General features: G+C 42.8%; 1 protein-coding gene across 2 annotated transcripts in view; it reads left to right on the top strand.

Moving 5' to 3' along the window:
• MAOB (monoamine oxidase B) overlaps positions 1-18,895 on the top strand; it is a 112,095-nt gene that overhangs the window by 321 nt on the left and 92,879 nt on the right. Inside the window, exon 1 of one of the 2 annotated variants that reach the window (XM_049704841.1) lies at positions 12,922-12,952. The exons of the other annotated variant lie outside the window; for it this stretch is intronic. Coding sequence (XP_049560798.1) covers positions 12,937-12,952 — 16 coding nt within the window. The 5' untranslated portion in view covers positions 12,922-12,936. Of the gene's footprint in view, positions 1-12,921; positions 12,953-18,895 lie in introns of those variants that run through there. 2 annotated transcript variants of the gene reach the window in all.

Below are 18,895 nucleotides of genomic sequence, written 5' to 3'. Positions count from 1 at the left end.
CGCGCACACGGAATCCTCCCTCGGGGGAAGGATTTGGTGCGCCCCTGGACAGAAGCCGAGGGCTGGAAATGTGTTGAAGGTCTGGGGCTGGACTTTGAACTTTCCCCCGGACAGCTGCCAAGCCTGAGCTAGCTGAAATTTTCAAATCGCGGGGGAAGAAAATGGGCAGGGGACAGAGCCTTACTAGGGGGTGGCATAAAGGTCAGTCACTTCGTTGCAGCCTGACCTGGGCACTCTACATCCTTACTTGGAGCAGGCGCGCACCACTGCGTGTTGTTATTCTGGAACCAGGAAAACGACCTTGAACAGCTCCCAGTTCAGAAAGGATTGGACCCTGGGGCAGTCGATTACCAACGACCCTCCTCACCCTGATTCTTTGTGGTTCCATGATTGCCATGCGTCTGCCTGGGGCTGCAGGGCCTTCTTGTCAAATGCCTCTTCTCCTCTCATTCCCTCCTCCCCCCACTCAGTGGCGGTGGCCAGGAAGCCCAACAGGGATGGGGACAGAAACTACCTTCTTAGACACGGGGTGGGGGGAGAAGCAGGGAGAGGGGCCGTGCACACAGCAGGGCCCCCAAAAAAACAGAAGCCAGAAGAGGGAGGGGGTCAGTGGGGGAACCCACCCTCTCAGGAGGGTCAGGCAGATCCTATGGGATGGAGTCAGTGGAACTAAGCAATGCTTCCAAAACAGCCTGGCTAACAGACCCCTGGCGATGCTTTGGCCGAACCCGCAGGACCTCCTGGTGCTTGAGCCAGTAATTAGGACACCTCCACAACCCGTGAATGTGTTGGCTAAAATGTGCCCTAACCAGATCTCAGGAGCAAGGCTCCACCTTGTTCCCTGTGGGGCGGGCAGGGCAGAGGTGCTCTGACTCCCTTGTGCCAGGTGAAGAAACCAAGGTGTTGGACGTTGGGTGCTGCTCTTCCACTCCAGCCTACCTCACCTTTGAGTCAGATCTCAGGGGTTACCACTTCTGTCTGCCCGGTTCTTCCTGAGCTCACCCATGCCAGGCTCTGTGGCCCGTGCTGCAGGTACACAGGTACATAAGCACAACAGCATGCTGCGGTAGGCTAAGGCTATATAGATGCCATTGTCTTTCAGTATTTTTGACATCTTCTCTCCTAGAAGAACTTGGACTCAAAATCATATCTACCTAGGTGTTTTAGAAAATATCGCTAGATGCGCCTCCATGCTGCCTTGCACAGCGCCCCATCTTAGGGAAGCTGAAGCCTCTCTTTCTAGGCCCCCAAAGTCCTTTTCTTGCCAAACTATGCCTAACGGGTTCAGATTCTTCTGTTTTCCCTCTTATTTTGGCCTTTCTGATTCATAATCCAAACCTTCAAGCTCACTCAAATTATTCATGTTAGACTCGTACAGGAAAGATAGATAAGGTTTTAGCTATTTTTTCCAACAGTGATGAATCTCTACTCTGACCCCCAAACTCTCCAAACAAGGGACTGGTGAGTAGATCTGCCTTTTCCCAAGAACCTTACATAGAATAGGCATTGTTCTACATGAGGATAACACCAACTAGTCATAGCTAGGTTACAAGGTTCTTGTGAAAGGTAAGTGAAGCAATGTGTGTGAAAATGGCTTTGCAAAGTCTGACATATGTATGACACAAGGTCTTGCAAGAGTTTTGCTTAGTTATTCAAACAGTAGGCATTAGGGCCAGCTGCGGTAGAGGATGCAAAAATGGGTCACATTGTTCTTGTCCTGGAAGATTTGTCCATTCAGGAAGGGAGGTGAGGTATCCAGGCAAAGACAATACAAGGTAGAAAGCGGTAGGTGTCACAAGAGGGGTCCACTCATTAATTCATTATCCGTTCATTCAAGGAACATTTGCTTCCTGTCCCACATCTTATCCCAAAGGGAATGAAAGGTGAATTAGGCAGAGCCATTGCCCCATGGGGTAGTCACACGCTGAGGCAGAAGGCAGAGTCATGAACAAGTAAAACTAATGACCTATGATAGATGCCTTAGTAGCAGGAAGTTCTAGGCGAAGTACGTGTCCAACTCTGCCTGAGAGTATCTGGGCAGACTTCACAGAGGAGGTGACACTTGAAGTCGATCTTAAGGAATGGATATGAATTCACCAGGAGACTAGATGAAGAAAGTATTTGAAGCTAAAGAGCAGCTTATATAAAATCACAAATATGTGAGATGTTCTCATGCTTAGGAAACATAAGAACTTCAGTGTGGAGTGTTGGGGGGACTTGTGAGAGACCAGGCTACGAAGGTGGGTTGGGAGCCTTGTATGTCATCCCACAAAGATTTAGTTCCTTCTGAGGTCAGTGAACAGCCACGGATGATTTTTCATTCACAGAGTGGCATGTGTCAAGTGACAGGAATATGGTGATGCAAAAAGAAGAGCAGGCTTGGGGGAAAGATGGGACATCTAGAGTTGGAGGTGCTGGGTGAACTCCCAGGGAGAGATGTCTAGCAGCTGGAAGTGCAAGGAACAAGTTGGGCTGACAGAGTTGTGTGACAGAGACATTTTAGTTGAAGCCACTTAAGTCCATGAAATGACCCAAACCAAGAGCAGAAAGAGAAGAGAGGATGCCTGAGATAGAACTGGACAAGGGTGTGCTTACCTCCTCCACTGGGAGGAAGATATTACAGTCATTCTTTTTTCTTTTATAATAATAATCTTTTTTAAAAACTAATTCATTTATTTATTTATTTTTGGCTGCGTTGGGTCTTCATTGCTGCGCGCAGGCTTTCCCTAGTTGCAGGGAGCTGGGGCTACTCTTTGTTGCGGTGCGCGGGCTTCTCATTGCAGTGGCTTCTCTTGTTGTGGAGCACAGGCTCTAGGCACACGGGCTTCAGTAGTTGTGGCACGCGGCCTCAGTAGTCATGGCGCACAGGCTTAGTTACTCCGCAACATGTGGGATCTCCTTGGACCAGGGATTGAACCCGTGTCCCCTGCATTGGCAGGTGGATTCTTAACCACTGAGCCACCAGGGAAGCCCTACAGTCATTCTTTATAGTTTGATGAGAGAGATAGGAAACTGAGAAACTGAAAAACACTTAGTTAACCTCAGATCTTAGCTCAGATGTCATTTCCCCGGGGCAGCCTTCCCAAATCCCTCCAAATGGGATTAGATGCCTTTGTTTAATTTTCCTCTGCCATCTTGTTCTTTTCCATGAGTTTTTCATTGTTCATATATTAATGTCATTTCTTGTTCAATATCTTTCTCCACTAGCCTGTAAGCCTCTGGAGCCCGGGGAGGTGTTTCTTTTTCTCCCTGAGAACCTCTAACCCCAGCTCCAGAGCTCTGCCTGGCCCAGTTAGCACTCAAAATGAGTTGAATTAATGAACTTTAACTTTACACCAGCAAAGCAGCAGTTGATTGGATCTGATATTCACATCCATTCACTACCAATCCTTTTGCATGTCCTGCCAAATCATATTGCGAATGGGAAAAGTGGTAAAATCAGAATTTGGGGATTAGTCGGTGACTGACACAGTGGTTTAAAAGAGTCTGAATTAGGGGCTTCTCTGGTGGCACAGTGGTTGCGAGTCCGCCTGCCGATGCAGGGGACACGGGTTCGTGCCCCGGTCCGGGAAGATCCCACGTGCTGGCGGAGAGGCTTGGCCCGTGAGCCATGGCCGCTGAGCCTGCACGTCTGGAGCCTGTGCTCCGCAACGGGAGAGGCCACAACGGTGAGAGACCCGCGTACCGCAAAAAAATAAATAAAAATTAAAAAAAATAAAAGAGTCTGAATTAGACTCTGTTTTTTTAACTTTGTTAATTATTAAACTTGGGACATTCTGGTCATTCTGGTCATTCTCTGATAGTTTGCAAAGCTGTCAGCAAATTTTAATCACTCCCTTTGGGATAAACAGGTGTACTGGGGGTACAGCTGGTTAATATGTAACTTTCTTTTTTAGTGTTTGAAAAATTCCAAGGCAACTATAGAACAGCTTTTTGTTTTTGGAAATGTGTGTGGTATATAAATGCACGCCTCCTGAAATCTCTTTCGCCCGAGGAGCAGCTCATCTCTGGAGACTTGGCAGAGTAAATGGCATTTCCCCCATGGGGCTGGACAGCAGCATGTGGTTTCTGTTCCGAGTCTTGGTTTTAAAGTTTGGTTTGGTAGAACCATGGAAACTATCTTTTGCAATTCTGGAATGGCTCTTGCTCAAGCCTCAAAATAAAAGCTAAAAAGGGAAACTTGAAGCAGAAAGGAGAACCTTTTTTTCCCCCCAGGCTTGAGAGAGGAGATCTGGTCATGTGAGGGTGGCAGGCACTTGGCTAAGAGTCTGGAGGAATCAGAGCCAGCTTTCCAAGTGGTAACCAACACTTGGGAGGTGATCTGTGCGGCCAGGAGGGCCAGCTTGTTGCTGGTTGGCAGGAGTGGCCTGGGCGGGGGCGTCAGAGAGGGCTCACGAAGGATCATGAGTTGAGGGACGCAATAGGCAGACGTGGCCTGTATGTTAGTGGCAAAAGCCCCACCTCACCTTTGATGAAGAAAGATGGAGAACTTCCCTGGACTCCTATGACCCACCTGAATGTTCTAAAAAATAGTAATCGGGTAGAAGTGCTTGGAAATTTGTATATCCTGGTCAAGGACAGGATATAGAGAAGCAGTATGGCAATGTTTAAGCAGCATACATCAGACATCAAACAGACTTGTTATGAATCCCACTTCCTATACTTACCTATTGTGTCACCTTAAAATTTCCCTCACCTCTCTGCTCTTCAGCTGCCTTATCTTTATTTTTTTAAATTAATTAATTTATTTATTTTTGGCTGCGTTGGGTCTTTGTTGTTGTGGGCGGGCTTTCTCTAGTTGCGGCGAGCAGGGGCTACTCTTCGTTGTGGTGCGCGGGCTTCTCATCTCGGTGGCTTCTCTTGTTTCGGAGCATGGGCTCTAGGTGCACAGGCTTCAGTAGTTGCGGCACACGGGCTCAGTAGTTGTGGCTCGTGGGCTCTAGAGCACAGGCTCAGTAGTTGTGGCACACGGGCTTAGTTGCTCCACGGCATGTGGGATCTTCCCAGACCAGGGCTCGAACCTGTGTCCCCTGCATTGGCAGGCGGATTCTTAACCAGTGCACCATGAGGGAAGCCCCCAGCTGCCTTATCTTTAAAATGAGACTCCTAATGCCTTTATTGGCAGAGAGGTTGTTGCTAGGATGAGAAAGAATGCACATGAAGGACTGTACACAGTGGTCATTATGGTGTCAGCTTGTACCTTTTGAAAAAGACATCTTTTTTAGCTCCTAGGGTTTTTTAATCTGTGGGAGCAGAGGCAGGCACCTCTGTGTAATCACATCTCCCTCTTTACTAACCAGTCATTTTTCTTGCTGTGAGGCATTTATAAGGTGGCAACAGGATGCAAGGTATATACGCAGGCATGGTTCCGGCCTCATCCTGCCCCACCCCCATCCCTTCATTCCCTCTGGTGCGGAGCCTGAAGAGCTCAGGCTTACCTTGGGCTTCAGAGCCACTAAACCCACTGTGTTCCTCTTCAGAAGACATTTTAAAAGCACTAGATCTGTATCTCATCACTACCCCAGCCTGGCTGTTATTCCGATTCTGACCTGGTCCTCATTTTCAGCCACCCGACTCCTGTCTTAATTATAAGCAATAGTAAATGGGACTATTATTTATGTCTTTAATAATATTAATTATTTAATAATAATAAAAGAGCCAGCATTTTGCGTGTTGTCTATATGCTAAATTGAGTAACAGTGAGGTGATCCTAGTATTAACATCTGCTGAGCACCAAATGAATTCGAAATCTTCGTGTAGAAATGTGTTCTGTGTTTAGAATTTCTGACATGTTTATCTCTTAAATATATATTTAAAATAATTGGAGTTTAAGATTCTTCTTTCAGTTTAGCTGCTGACTTTCGTATATCATCTGAGTTCGTAAATCACATACAAGCCAAGAAAGTAGGGCTGCGAAGCAGCATCCCTGTGACAAGATAATATTCCATGAGTGTGTGTGTGCGTGTGTGTGTGTGTGTGTGTGTGTGTTAGGGTGTGTACATGCACAGCCACTAGCCATCCCCTCAACCCAAGGTTTGACAGTGGAGTCGACTGGCACACTGCCATTTCAGATCCATTAGTGGTTAGTGGCCATGTTGTCAGCCTGATTAACAATAATAGCCAAGGTCTACGGTGTGCTTGCCAGATGCCAAGCCCCATTCCAAGCACTTCACGTGCATTTTCTCTTTTAACCCTTTAAACTGCTTTTTGAAGTATTCTCCCTACTTTCTAGATGAGAAAACTAAGGCATGGAAAGGTTACCAACTTTGCTTAAGGTGGCCCAGCTGGTTAGTGGTGAAATCACAATTAACGCCATGCTCTTAACCTCTGTGCTCTACCACTGCTGATTTCTTCTGCTCCCAGAGAAAATGTCACTGCAGGAGCAGTTAGTTCCAGCCTCTTAACCTTTGCCCATCATCAGAGCAGCCATTTCCTCTGTAACAATAACTTAGAATTTGTTTTGATACAATTTGTTCACGCTGGAACAATGGAAAAGACATACACACTGAGTAATACAACTGATATGTATGCCATCAAAGTTTGAAAATCAGCTGGTTTAACAGCTCATACAGCTTAATATTAAAAAAACAAACAACCCAATCCAAAAATGGGCAGAAGACCTAAATAGACATTTCTCCAGAGAAGACATACAGATGGCCAACAGGCACATGAAAAGATGCTCAATACCGCTGATTATTAGAGAAATGCAAATCAAAACTACAATGAGTAGTTGACCTCACACCAGTTAGAATGTCCATCATTAAAGAGTCTACAGACAATTAATGCTGGAGAGGGTATGGAGACACTGTTGATAGGAATGTAAATTGGTACAGCCACTATGGAGAACAGTATGGAGGTTCCTTAAAAAACTAAAAACAGAGTTACCATATGATCCAGCAATCCCACTCCTGGGCGTATATCCAGAGAAAACGCTAATTCGAAAAGATACATGCACCCCAATGTTCATAGCAGCACTATTTACAATAGCCGAGACATGGAAGCAACCTAAATGTCCATCAACAGATGAATGGATAAAGGTGTGATAGATATATATATATCTTATTCAGCCATAAAAAAGAATGAAAATGCCTTTTGCAGCAACATGGATGGACCTAGAGATTATCATACTAAGTGAAGTCAGACAAAGACCATATGACATCACTTATATGTGGAATCTAAAAAATGATACAAATGAACTTATTTACAAAACAGAAATAGACTCACAGACATAGAAAACAAACTTATGGTTACCAAAGGGGTTAGCGGTGGGGAAGAGATAAATTAGTAGTTTGGGATTAACATATACACTCTACTATATATAAAATAGATAACCAACAAAGACCTGCTGTATAGCACAGGGAACTATATTCAATATCTTATAATAACCTATAATGCAAAAGAATCTGAAAAAGAATATATATATGTGTATATATATACATATATATATATATATCTGAATCACTTTGCTGTACACCTGAAACTAACATAACATTGTATATTAACTAGACTTCAATTAAAAAATGGTTAAGGGAGGGCTTCCCTGGTGGTACAGTGGTTAAGAATCCGCCTGCCAATGCAGGGGACATAGGTTTGATCCTTGTTCCAGGAATATCCCACATGCCGCGGAGCAACTAAGCCCGTGCGCCACAACTACTGAGCCTGCGCTCTGGAGCCTGCGAGCCACAACTACTGAGCCCACGTGCCTAGAGCCCGTGCTCCTCAACAAGAGAAGCCACCACAATAAGAAGCCCGTGCACCGCAGCGAAGAGGAGCCCCCACTCACCACAACTAGAGAAAGCCCGTGTGCAGTGACGAAGACCCAATGCAGACGAAAATAAATAAATAACAAATTAAAATTTTTAAAAATGGTTACGAGAAAAAAGAAAGAAAGACTATACACAGATATATGGATTATCACTGAAAAAGAAATCTGCTTTTTTTTTTAAACATCTTTATTGGAGTATAATCGTTTTACAGAGGTGTGTTAGTTTCTGCTGTATAACAAAGTGGATCAATTATACATATACATATGTTCCCATATCTCTTCCCTCTTGTGTCTCCCTCCCTCCCACCCTCCCTATCCCACCCCTCTAGGTGGTCACAAAGCAGCGAGGTGATCTCCCTGTGCTATATGGCTGCTTCCCACTGGCTATCTATTTTACATTTGGTAGTGTATATATGTCCATGCCACTCTCTCACTTTGTCCCAGCTTGCCCTTCCCCTTCCCCGTGTCCTCAAGTCCATTCTCTACATCTGCATCATTATTCCTGTCCTGCCCCTAGGTTCTTCAGAGCCATTTAAAAATCTGCTTTTAAATGCAACTGATAGGGCAAAAGAGAAAGAAAATCAGCCGTTTTGATGATTTCTGCATTTTTGACAGTAAATACGCAGGTGGCCTCTGACTCAAATTTATCCTATGAACTTGAAGAGATAATTTAGCTTCTAACTTATTTCTCTAATATTTTGGGCCTCAGTAGCCTTTTCATGTTCTATGGACATGGTAAAGTCAGTATAATGTTCCCGTGTCAAGTATTTCTCCAGATATCAGTAATGACAACAAATGTTGCTATCACCAAATTCTAATGTTCATACATTTCTTTATTCCTGTCAAGATTCAAACTATATATGCATATGCACTTGACTGATGGACACTGAAGTAGAACTTCTGCAGTTTAATAATATTTAAAATTAGTGAGTATTGAATTATTACAGGTGACAAGGTCATAGTATAATGGTAGATGTCAAGTCAGCACCTGGGACAAATGAAATGTGTACAATAGCATGTGACTGTATCAGAACTCCCACTAACTTTTGTTTCATCTTTGGATTTGATGGCCATTATACTTATAGTCTTAGCAGTGTTCCATGTGTATGTCTATTACTGGATATCATTTACCATGTTTAATGTAAATTACCTGTTTAAGCATCTGTGAACCCTCACTTGATCATAGGCTGCTCAAAATCAGGGACTTTGTACAATGTATCTCCCTATCTCTGGTGTTTAGCAAAGAACCCAGCTCACCCTAGCCCCCAGAAATTGATAGAATCCCTTGATCAGGATCGTGGGTCTCCTCAGGCTTTGGACCCAGAGAAGGTAAGCCTTACAACAAGAAATCTGTTGAAAGAATGGACCTAACCTTTCATTTCCTGGAGGAAGCAGGATAACACAGAAGTTAAATGCAAGGACTCTGGGAGCCTAAGACTTGGGTTCAAATCCTACCTGTGTCCCTAACTATATAGCTTGGGTTAGTAACCTACTTCCACAGCCTCCAGATTTTCACTCATTAAGTGGAGTGATGGTCCTGGGGCTAACTTCTGGAATGCTCAATCAATATTAACTCTGCTGTTTTTACAAAAGTCAGCAGGCAGTACTTAACTGAGGGGATCCTGGAAACGTACAAGATCAAATGCACTTGTAAGTCCAAAAAGTGAGCCAAATTGAGAGGCCCTGTTCAGAATGAGTGTTTTTGTCCCCATAACAGAATACTTTGGAAGTTTGCTGAGGTGAAAAATGCAGCATTACCATTCGGCAAAGGCCCCAAATTTGTTGGGCTTAGCGTTTTAGGACTGTTTCTGAATAAAAGTCATTATTTCCCTTGAGAATGGTATAAAATTCTTCCCTGACTTTGACCATCCAAATCCCATAAATTCCTCCTGAGCTAAAAAAATGTTTGCTCTAGGGAATTCCCTGGTGGTCCAGTGGTTAGGACTCCGTGCTTCCACTTCAGGGGGCACAGGTTCAATCCCTGGTCTGGGATTTCAAGTTCACAAAATGGGTCCATCTTCAGTCTCCTCGGTTAACTCAGTAAACAAAGGCACTACAGAAAACCAAGTTCCTACCCTCAGAAAACTTAAAATGCAATTGGAGACACAAGAGCAGCACATATAGGCAATAAGAAAAGACTAGAAATAATAAATAATTGAGTTCTGGGGCCTTCCCCAGCGGTTCAGTGGTTAAGACTCCGCGCTTCCACTGCAGGGGGGGCGTGTTCGATGCCTGGTCCGGGAACTAAGATCCCACATGCCACGCAGCGTGGTCAAAATGATAATAATAATAATTGAGTTCTGTACTGGGGGACCCAAGAACTAAGTTAGATAGAGGAAATCACTGAAGACCCCAGGAGTTGGAGAAGTTCTCCTTAAAGGAGTGGAATTTGAACAGTTCCTGAAGAACAGTTAAGGTTTGGGGTCGGTAGAGAAGAAGAGAGAGGCTTTAAAGATGGGAGGAATAATATAGAGGCAAGTCTAGACTAGTAGGATGGGGAGATAATGGGTAATAAAGTTAGAAGGAGGAGGGCAGTATCAAGCAAGGAAAAGCAAAGTGAGTTGGTTACGTTTTTCTGTGGTTGGAAAGAAGAAAGCATTAACCATTTTTACTATAAAGATAAGATGGGCAGTTGTGTGCCTGATAGGTGAAAGAGGGAAACCCTAGAGCCAGGGCAGCCAAAAGATGGGTAGTAATTCAGGAATAGGTTGAGAGGTGATCAGCTGTGTATAATGAATTGAGTTATCCTGAAGCTCAAGGAAGGTTGCAGGAGAAAGGGAGGGGAGACAAGAATGGAAAGAAGTATTTCAATGGTACACTCTCCTTTTTTCTATTTTGCTGAGAACATGCCCAGAAAAGAAGTATCACAAAAAATAGTATTTCCCCCCTGAAGTTTTATAATTGAAATGGAAGGACTTGACTGTATTTTTAAATTTCCTTTTTTAAAAAAATAAGATCAAAGAGGTTTTCTTCCTAAGGGTTGTGACCCAGCTTACTAAATGACAAACACACATCTTGGGCAATCTCAAACACAAACTGAATAGTTCATCCTGTTTTGTAACATAAAAGCTGTCATTGAAACTTGTTTTGTGAGAGAGAGGGCAAAATCAGAAAGCAAGTTCAGGTAGGTTTGGCCTTTCAAATGTTAGTTATGTTACCATAGTCTCCTTTTAATGGCATCTTAAATGTCATGTTCTAGTTAATTTCAACTTCATGTCAGAAGTTTACACTCTTGATCTCATGTCATCTCATCCCTTACCTGGGCCATTTTTCACTCTGGACTCATCATCATCATCAACATTTAGCAGAATTCCACAACAGTGAAGGTGTCCTTCTAGGTCCTTAGTTTTATTTGCTCTCCTTCCAGCCTAAATAATCCCCCCTTTTCGTTTACCTTGCAGACATTTCCAATGATTCTTTTATAGTGAATTTGGAATCCTGACCTCATCTTTTGGAATTGGAGCTACTTTTTATTCCTGTGATCCCAGTTGTGTTTCTGTCTTAAATTGTTTCTTTATAATTATGTTTAATTCTGTCTCCCTTCTTTGGGTTATTTTCCAGTTGAAGCAACACGCTCTTTGGAAAAGTTTTGTTATCCAACACGGCTCCCTTTCAGATAACTTAGGGTAAAGTGAAGAATTAATAATCAAATTAATAACCAAAATTCCCTCGAAAATTTTTAGGACGAAAGGCCACTGATGTAAATGAAAGATGAAATCACATTCCTTCTTGGTTATTTACAGCTTAAGGAATTTTTTTGGAGATGTGGGAACATTTTTTTAATAAGGTGAATTGCAGAAATAATATATATTTATTGTGAAAATCTGTAAGTTACAGAAAGAGACAGAAAGAAAATGAAAATCATCTATAATTGATTCCCCCCACACACACACACAAAACAGCCACTGTTACTATTGTCACCTATATTTTCTTTTTGCAAACCATCTACTGTATTTACTGCACTCGCTGGTAGTTCTTTTTAAATAAATAACATATTATGAATGTTTAACCATGTCTTAAATGCTCTTCTTCTATACGATCTTGATAACTTTATATTATTTCATCTGATTATATTTATTTACCAATCTTCTATTGCTGAACATTTGTGTTGTTTCCAAATTTCTGCTATTTTAAACAAAGCTATTATGAATATCCTTATACCCAAACCTTTGTGCATAACTCTGATTATTTCTTTAGGAAATTCCTAGAAATAAGTGTTGGGAATCCTTTTAAGGCATTTAGTAATGATTACAAAATTGTCACTCCAAGAAAGTTTCATCAGTTTAAGGTGGAATTTTAATAATGGGCTTCTTAGTTACTTCACTAGGAAACCAGTATTTTTCCCTCTCTGACACAGCACAGAGAAAAACCATCATTCTTCACCAGCTCAGTGTTGTAATTTAATGAAATTGTATGTGCTAGGTTTTGTAAATGATCTTTAGTCTTGTAAAATTTCAGTGGTGGCAAGTAATTCTTGCTCTCTACGACATGCAGGCAAACCACTTTTGCAATTAATGCTCTATGCCTACCATGATTTACTAGGTATTTATATATTTTTATAGCGCTTTATAATTTTTTGAATACCATTATCCTGTGCTTCTAGAAGTTTGAGATCATTAATTAGATAATTCTGTTGCGTTTCAGTGCAGAAAAGAAAAAAGGATAGTCCTGTAGCAAACCATTTTCTATGATTATTTTTACCCGTCTAGATAAGACATGAATATAGCCTTGGTCCACAGTCTATTGTAAAAGCCGATCAACCAGCTGTTTCATGTTTTACATTTTAATTTCCTCTCTAGTTTGCATTCAAATCCTATGATAGATTTTGGTTTATTTAGGAGTCCTATAAGATACAGTTGATTGTTTTCAGAATAGCCCTTTTATGCTATGCCAGTTAAAGGGAAACAGCCCTTGTTAAGTACTGATGATAAGCGCACGTAAAGGCATACACTCAAATGAGTTATCCTCATTTCATCAAACATGTTTTCTTATTTTGTTGTTTCTGCAGGGGAGAAAAAGAAGTCAGGTTTGCCCATTCGTTGATTCATTCATTCATTCAATAAACCCTTATCAAGTGCCTTATTTACCAAGCATTGGGCTAGGCGTGGGAATATGCAGATGGGTAATCCATGTTTCCATCTTTGAAGGGTACACCAAGCAGAGGGAGGTGCATGCAGCCACATACAGGTGAATTCTCTGAGGGGTGGTGTGTGCTGAGAAAGATAAGTTCATCTGGTTCTGATGACACAGAGGAGAGGAGGATGGCATCTCACCTCAGGGCCTCAGAGGACCCAAAGGAAGACTTGGTGATAGGATTTATTAGAGAGATAATTAGCCAATTCAAATATTCTGCCATAAAATATAGCGTTAAGTGGTTGAAATTTAAATCTACATTCTAATATACGCATGGCATTGAAATTTCAGGTTTGTTCTTCTTGCCGTTGGCCTTAAAATGGCAGTGTAGTGGATGCTGTAGTGGGCTGCCCAAGCCCCCTTTAGGACAGTTATTCCCCCATCTGCTGAGAGTGTTGGCTGCTGCTTTGTTCACAGCTGAGTCCCTCTCTGGAAATTGCCCTTGACTGGGGGGAGCTGACTTCCTGCAACAGATGTGGGGATATAGAGGCCTGGCCCCCTTGCCTTGCCCCTGGCCATCTCAGCTGTGGAGCCCCCTGTAGGATTGACTGAGGCCTATGTTGTGACTGCATTTCAGTTCAACTTCTTCCTCTGTCCAATCCTGCTTCACTTACATTTTTACCCGTGTTGAACCCTGATAAAGCTTCTATATGCAAATCAGGTTCAGAAGCTTCTTGCCACAGACCCTAATTTAGTCAGACAATAATTGAACAGCATTTTTGTTCTGCACATCACAAGATGTTCTAACCACGAAGCTTCAGTCAGTTGGAGGTGGAGGCCATTAAAGGATTTGGCCCTTTCCAGGATGCAAGATGCTAACAGGGCCGGGGAGGGTGGTAAGCCTCATCAGTTCTGGATAACCTCTCTTAGGTGTCCTGAGAGTCCCTGGAACAGGGGTGGATGGTGGAGGCTGACCACTACACTGGCCCATACAAGCTCTGGGGAATTCAATTCTCTCACCACTCTGTGTGCTGATTTAGAGGTGAGATTCATAGGCTCTGATCTGGACTTGCTACAGATGTGGATGTCTTTCTTTATTGGAGAAATTTGTGGCAGTGCAGCCAAGGCATAAATTATGAAGCAGACACCCCTAGTCTGTGAAGACGATTCAGGTCAGGAGCCATCCATCTCTCCCAGGCTACCATTTTGGATCCAGCTCAGATTCTGGGTTATTGGCAAAATGGTGCTGTTGGTGTCAACCTCTGTTCTTCCCCTAATACTACAACCATTTCATGCAGCTTCCTGTAGGATTTCTTATAGGGAATTGTAGATACTGAAAGTGATTCTAGAAATGGATGATGGAATCCCAGAAGGAGAAGAGAGAAAGTGAGGCTGTGAGGGAGCTGTTGGTAGGATTTGAGTGGAAAGGTTCATAGATCGAGGGTCTTGGGTTAAAGGACATTGATGTGAGATGGATTTGAACGAGTGAACTAGAAGGATAGACGACCATGATTGCAAGGGAGGGTGCTGTAGAGTTTGGACAGGTAACCTTTTGACTGTGTTTCTTGGAAATGACCATTAATAGCATTTAAATGAGTTGCAACATTTTGAATCACCATGTCCAGAGATAGTATTCTCTGTGTGATTCACCAAACAATTTAAAGGCCAGAAAAATGAATGCCTTTAAAAAAAAATAGTAATCTGCTCTTGGTTTTACAACTGGGCAGAGGACACAGCTATTCATTAAGTCCAAGTTTAGGGATGACTTAAGTCTAAATTTAGGGAAGGCCCATCTGCTGGATTGAGAAAGGCAGGAATCCTGTGCTTTGGGTCCTGAAGATTCTAAGCAGAGGTCTTTGTTCAAACTGCACGCACATCACTGAAAGGATAACCCCTCAAATGCTGACTTGTGTGTGACTGATGGACACAGAATAGGGAGGGGACCCAAAGCAAGGTGCCCAAGGTCTGGCAGTGCAGAGCAACAGGGAGACAAAGAAAGACTTTCCCTACGAGCTTACTTATTTGAAGATGATTGGAAAAGCATGGAAAAAGGCAAGGGCTATATATAATTCAGCATTACATAAAGTCCAATAGGAACAACACATTGTCACATTCCACGGCAAAACAGAGAGAGGAGAGAGAGAGAGCCGGTCCTTCCCATGCCCCGCCAAACCAAAGATTATAGAGCTAGACTGTTAGTATTATGATGACATTGACACTTTGAGGATTCTGTTCTCTGATGGAAAAAGATGAAGCACATTACTTATGGAAATGTCTGTAAAAGGAAATTGTGGGCTAGTTTTTAATCCTGTGATTCAGCCTCTTCTGTTTACTATCTACTGAGAAATCTTGTCTGGCAGCATGCCAATCTTTCTGTCCATCTGCTGCTAGCCTTTGATTGAGAAAACATTAAGCGAGGGCCTTCTACGTGCCAGGTGCTAGGAATGAACAATCAGGAGACAGTTCCAGTTTAACACAGGCACGCACACACAAGGAATCATGTTAAATTACATTTCTTGTGCCTATTTATTGTTGATGCATGCACAAAAATGTCCCTTTTCAATGAAAGAAACCTCCGTGTACCTTTCAAGAGATCACCCTTGGACCAAGTTAGAATAGATGCTAAGATAACTTTGGTTTGGGTTTCCAGGTGTTGTGTCCTCTGTTACCTTTTTTAGTCTTACTCATAGATGGTGTGATACTTCTGGGCTTAGGAGGGGTACGGAGAACATCACAAATGCCTTTTCTGTCGTCAGAAATCGGGTTGCATGCGGGAACGGCCACAATCTGAAAGGAAATCACATGGGTCGCCCTAGTCGATAAAAGGCAGAACATCCAAAATACACTGCCTGTGATCTGCTTTTCTCCCTTTGTTCCTTTCTCTCTGATTTCGTGAAGAATATGTCCAGAGGGAAATGAGTTTTCTGTAGATAAATCAGTCTGCTGGTCCACAATATTGCGCTTCTAGTGGACAAGTCTGAGAAATGCGGAAAAGTACAAAGAGGTTGAGCTGACTGCAAGGTAGGCGAGGCAAAGACATTTTATGTGCAAAAGAAAAATCATCTGGGGCTTATGCTTGCTTTATTTCTGGATTTTATTTGTGAACAGAATACTATGAGAAGCTGCTGGAAATGAGAGAGCATTTTTTTTCTCCTGTGTTCTTTTAAAAGGTGTATTTCAGTAAACAGATATTTTTTAAATATGGCTTCCTTTCCCATAGATGAATTCCTTTGAAAGGAATTTATAGGTTTAAAGATTGCATGAGAGCAAGTTTAAAACCAATCTCTAAAATTCAAAGCATTAGTGAATTGTAAATTTCCAATGAATATATGTGTGTGTTAAGATATTTGAATACTTTTTCATAGAAAAATAGGGGTTTTTAAAAGTATGAGCAATTAGAATTTAAACCACTCTTCAAATCATGCATTCTATATATAAATTCTTGGCATTATTTTTCAATATTTTTTAAATACAATGGATGAAGACCTCAATGACAATGAAAAGTGATGCCTGCATTTTTCAAGTTACAAGTAATTTGTAAAGTGAGAGCTTATTCAATCTTGCCACTAAAACCTTTGCATCTATGTGTGAAGAACACGTGCAAAATATCGTAACAAAAATACAGTATCTGCCTGGTATTTCTAAAGGACCTTGGTTACATATAATTCCGTACATATAAGAAAGGCAATATTAGGGGTTTTTTCCCTCCACAAATATATCCTTCCTATAAGGTGGTATGTGCAGTATATTGATTTGTACAATTTTACATGAAGCGGAAAGTCAGAAATAGATGGAGCGTGGAAACACATTGAAAGCTTTTATTTCTCTCACACTGTTACTTGTCTGGTTGAGTATTGTTTCCTCTGTCTGGCATCTGAGCCTTGTGGTACAGCACAGTATAAGGGTGTTTGGGTCCTATAACCTGTTATTTAATTAATACTGTTTTCTAGAGGAGTTTCCACTAAGATTTTTCAGCTTCTCGTGCTATGTGTTAACCAGGCATTTTAAACCATCACTTCTCATCACTCCCATGATCCCACCGTTTCATGCTTCCCTCCTCTTTCTCTAGCTGCTCCTTCAGCCTCCTGTGCCAGCACCTACACGCTTCACCTCCAGTGTTCCCTGTTTTGGGAAATAGAATCACCTTCAGACCAGTTTTCAAGTCAAGACCCTTGACACTGGTAGCAGACATTGGAGGGGTCCCGCCATCTCCCCTCGGCACCCATTCCCATATACAGGGACCTACGGCTACTGAGTGCTGCAAGTCTATGCCTGAGGGCTTTCTCTGGCCACTGGAACCCATAAGGGCTTCCACTCAGGACAGGCCAGCAGTGGGGCGGGGTTAATGCCCCCAGGAACAGCCGTCTTCCTAAGACTGACATGATCAATCAATCCCCTCTTAGTTGGAATCACTAAGGCATGTTCTGCACAGTCTCCCAGAGGTCTCGAGTGGGATCAAGCCCCAGTTGCCCACAATAACAGCCTGCTAGATGCTGTGTCTTTACTGCCTACCTTCCCTTCCTTGTTTCATCTCCCCAGAGTCCTACCGGGGCTTCTTTTAGGTCACCTCCCAAATAAACTAGTGGCATCCAACTCCTTGTTTCAGGGTCTGCTTTTGGATATTAGATACTTTCTTCTTTTCTTATTCCTAAAGTCCTAGTTGCAAAATATAGCTTGGATCTGTCCACCTCACCGTCTCCGTGTCCCTCCAGACCTGGGGTTCCACACGTGGGACCGCTATAGTTCTGAGTCTGCTCGTTTAAGTCCCGTCATTTGGGCCAGCCCTTCGCCAGTCCACTCTTTTTCTTTTTCCTTTTTTTACTGTGAAAAAATATATATGTAACGTAAAATTTACCATTTTAAGTGTACAATTCAGTAGCAGTAAGTACATCTATATTGTTGTGCAGCCGTCACCACCATCCATCTCCAGAATTTTGTCATCAACCTAAATTGAAACTCTGTCCCCATTCCTCTCTCCGCTCAACCCCTGGTAACCTCCATACTACTTCCTGCCTCTATGAATTTGACTACTCGGGAACTTCATATAAGTGGAATCATACACTATCTGTCCTTTTGTGTCTGTCTTCTCTCACTTGGCATAATGTCCTCAAGGTTCATCCATCCAGTCCTTTCTTACACTAAAGGAAGAATAATTTGTTTTTAGTGGGGAAAGCACAAATTTGATGTTTCTAAGTTACAAAAATTTATTGTCAGAAGTGATGTAAACAAAGTTGTTCAAAGACAAAAGCTAACTACCCATCGGCCTTTATCCCATCCCAACCCTTCTGAGGTGACTTGTGTTGACAGCCTGGCACGTATCCTTCCAGACTTTTCTCCTGGAAGGATCATCTTTCTAAAATTTAAATCTCATGAGGTTACTCGTGTACTTCAGACCCTTCAGCAACCTTCCATTAAACCCAAGATCAAGTCCGAAATGATGACTGTGGCCCAGACACACTGCAGACCTGAGCCCTCCCTACAATGGAAGCCCAATCTCCCATGACTTCTTCTGTTCACTGTGTAGCCACACTGGCCCACCTTCAACTTCTCAAATAATCTACCATGTTCTCTATGGTCTCTGGCCTTTGCACTTGCTCTTCATGTGGATCTCTTCCTAGCTCTCCTACTGTTACTGAAAGTGGGGTCTGGCTGCTCACCTCTCGGAAGCCAATAAAGAGGTAAGGTTGGTGGAAAGGAAAGTTTGCTTTATGTCGGAGGCCGGCAAGCAGGGGTGGGAGGGAAGGGCAGAGTCCTGTCCAAAGGCCGACTCCCCCACCACTGACAATCAGGGGGCAAGAACTTTTATAAGCCGAGGGAGGGGGCCACATGCAGAAACAGCACAGTCAGCTCTGACAGTCATCTTGAAATTGGTCATGCGGTGGTCTGACCAGTGTGGTCTTGATTGTTTTAAGTACAGTTAGTCTTTAGTTCCAAGGTCGGTTCGTTCATATATCTTTGAGGCCAGCTCTCAGAATTGTGGCTGCTTATGTCATGGCTCCAGTCTGGTCATCATGTGGTTAACTTCTTCCACCTGTTGGGGGTTTGGTATCTATAAGA

This window comes from Orcinus orca, chromosome X, assembly GCF_937001465.1.
Source record: "Orcinus orca chromosome X, mOrcOrc1.1, whole genome shotgun sequence".
In the NCBI taxonomy this organism is placed as follows: Eukaryota; Metazoa; Chordata; class Mammalia; order Artiodactyla; family Delphinidae; genus Orcinus; species Orcinus orca.
Note: the sequence above shows the minus strand (reverse complement) of the source record. Positions and strands in the feature narration are given on the sequence as shown.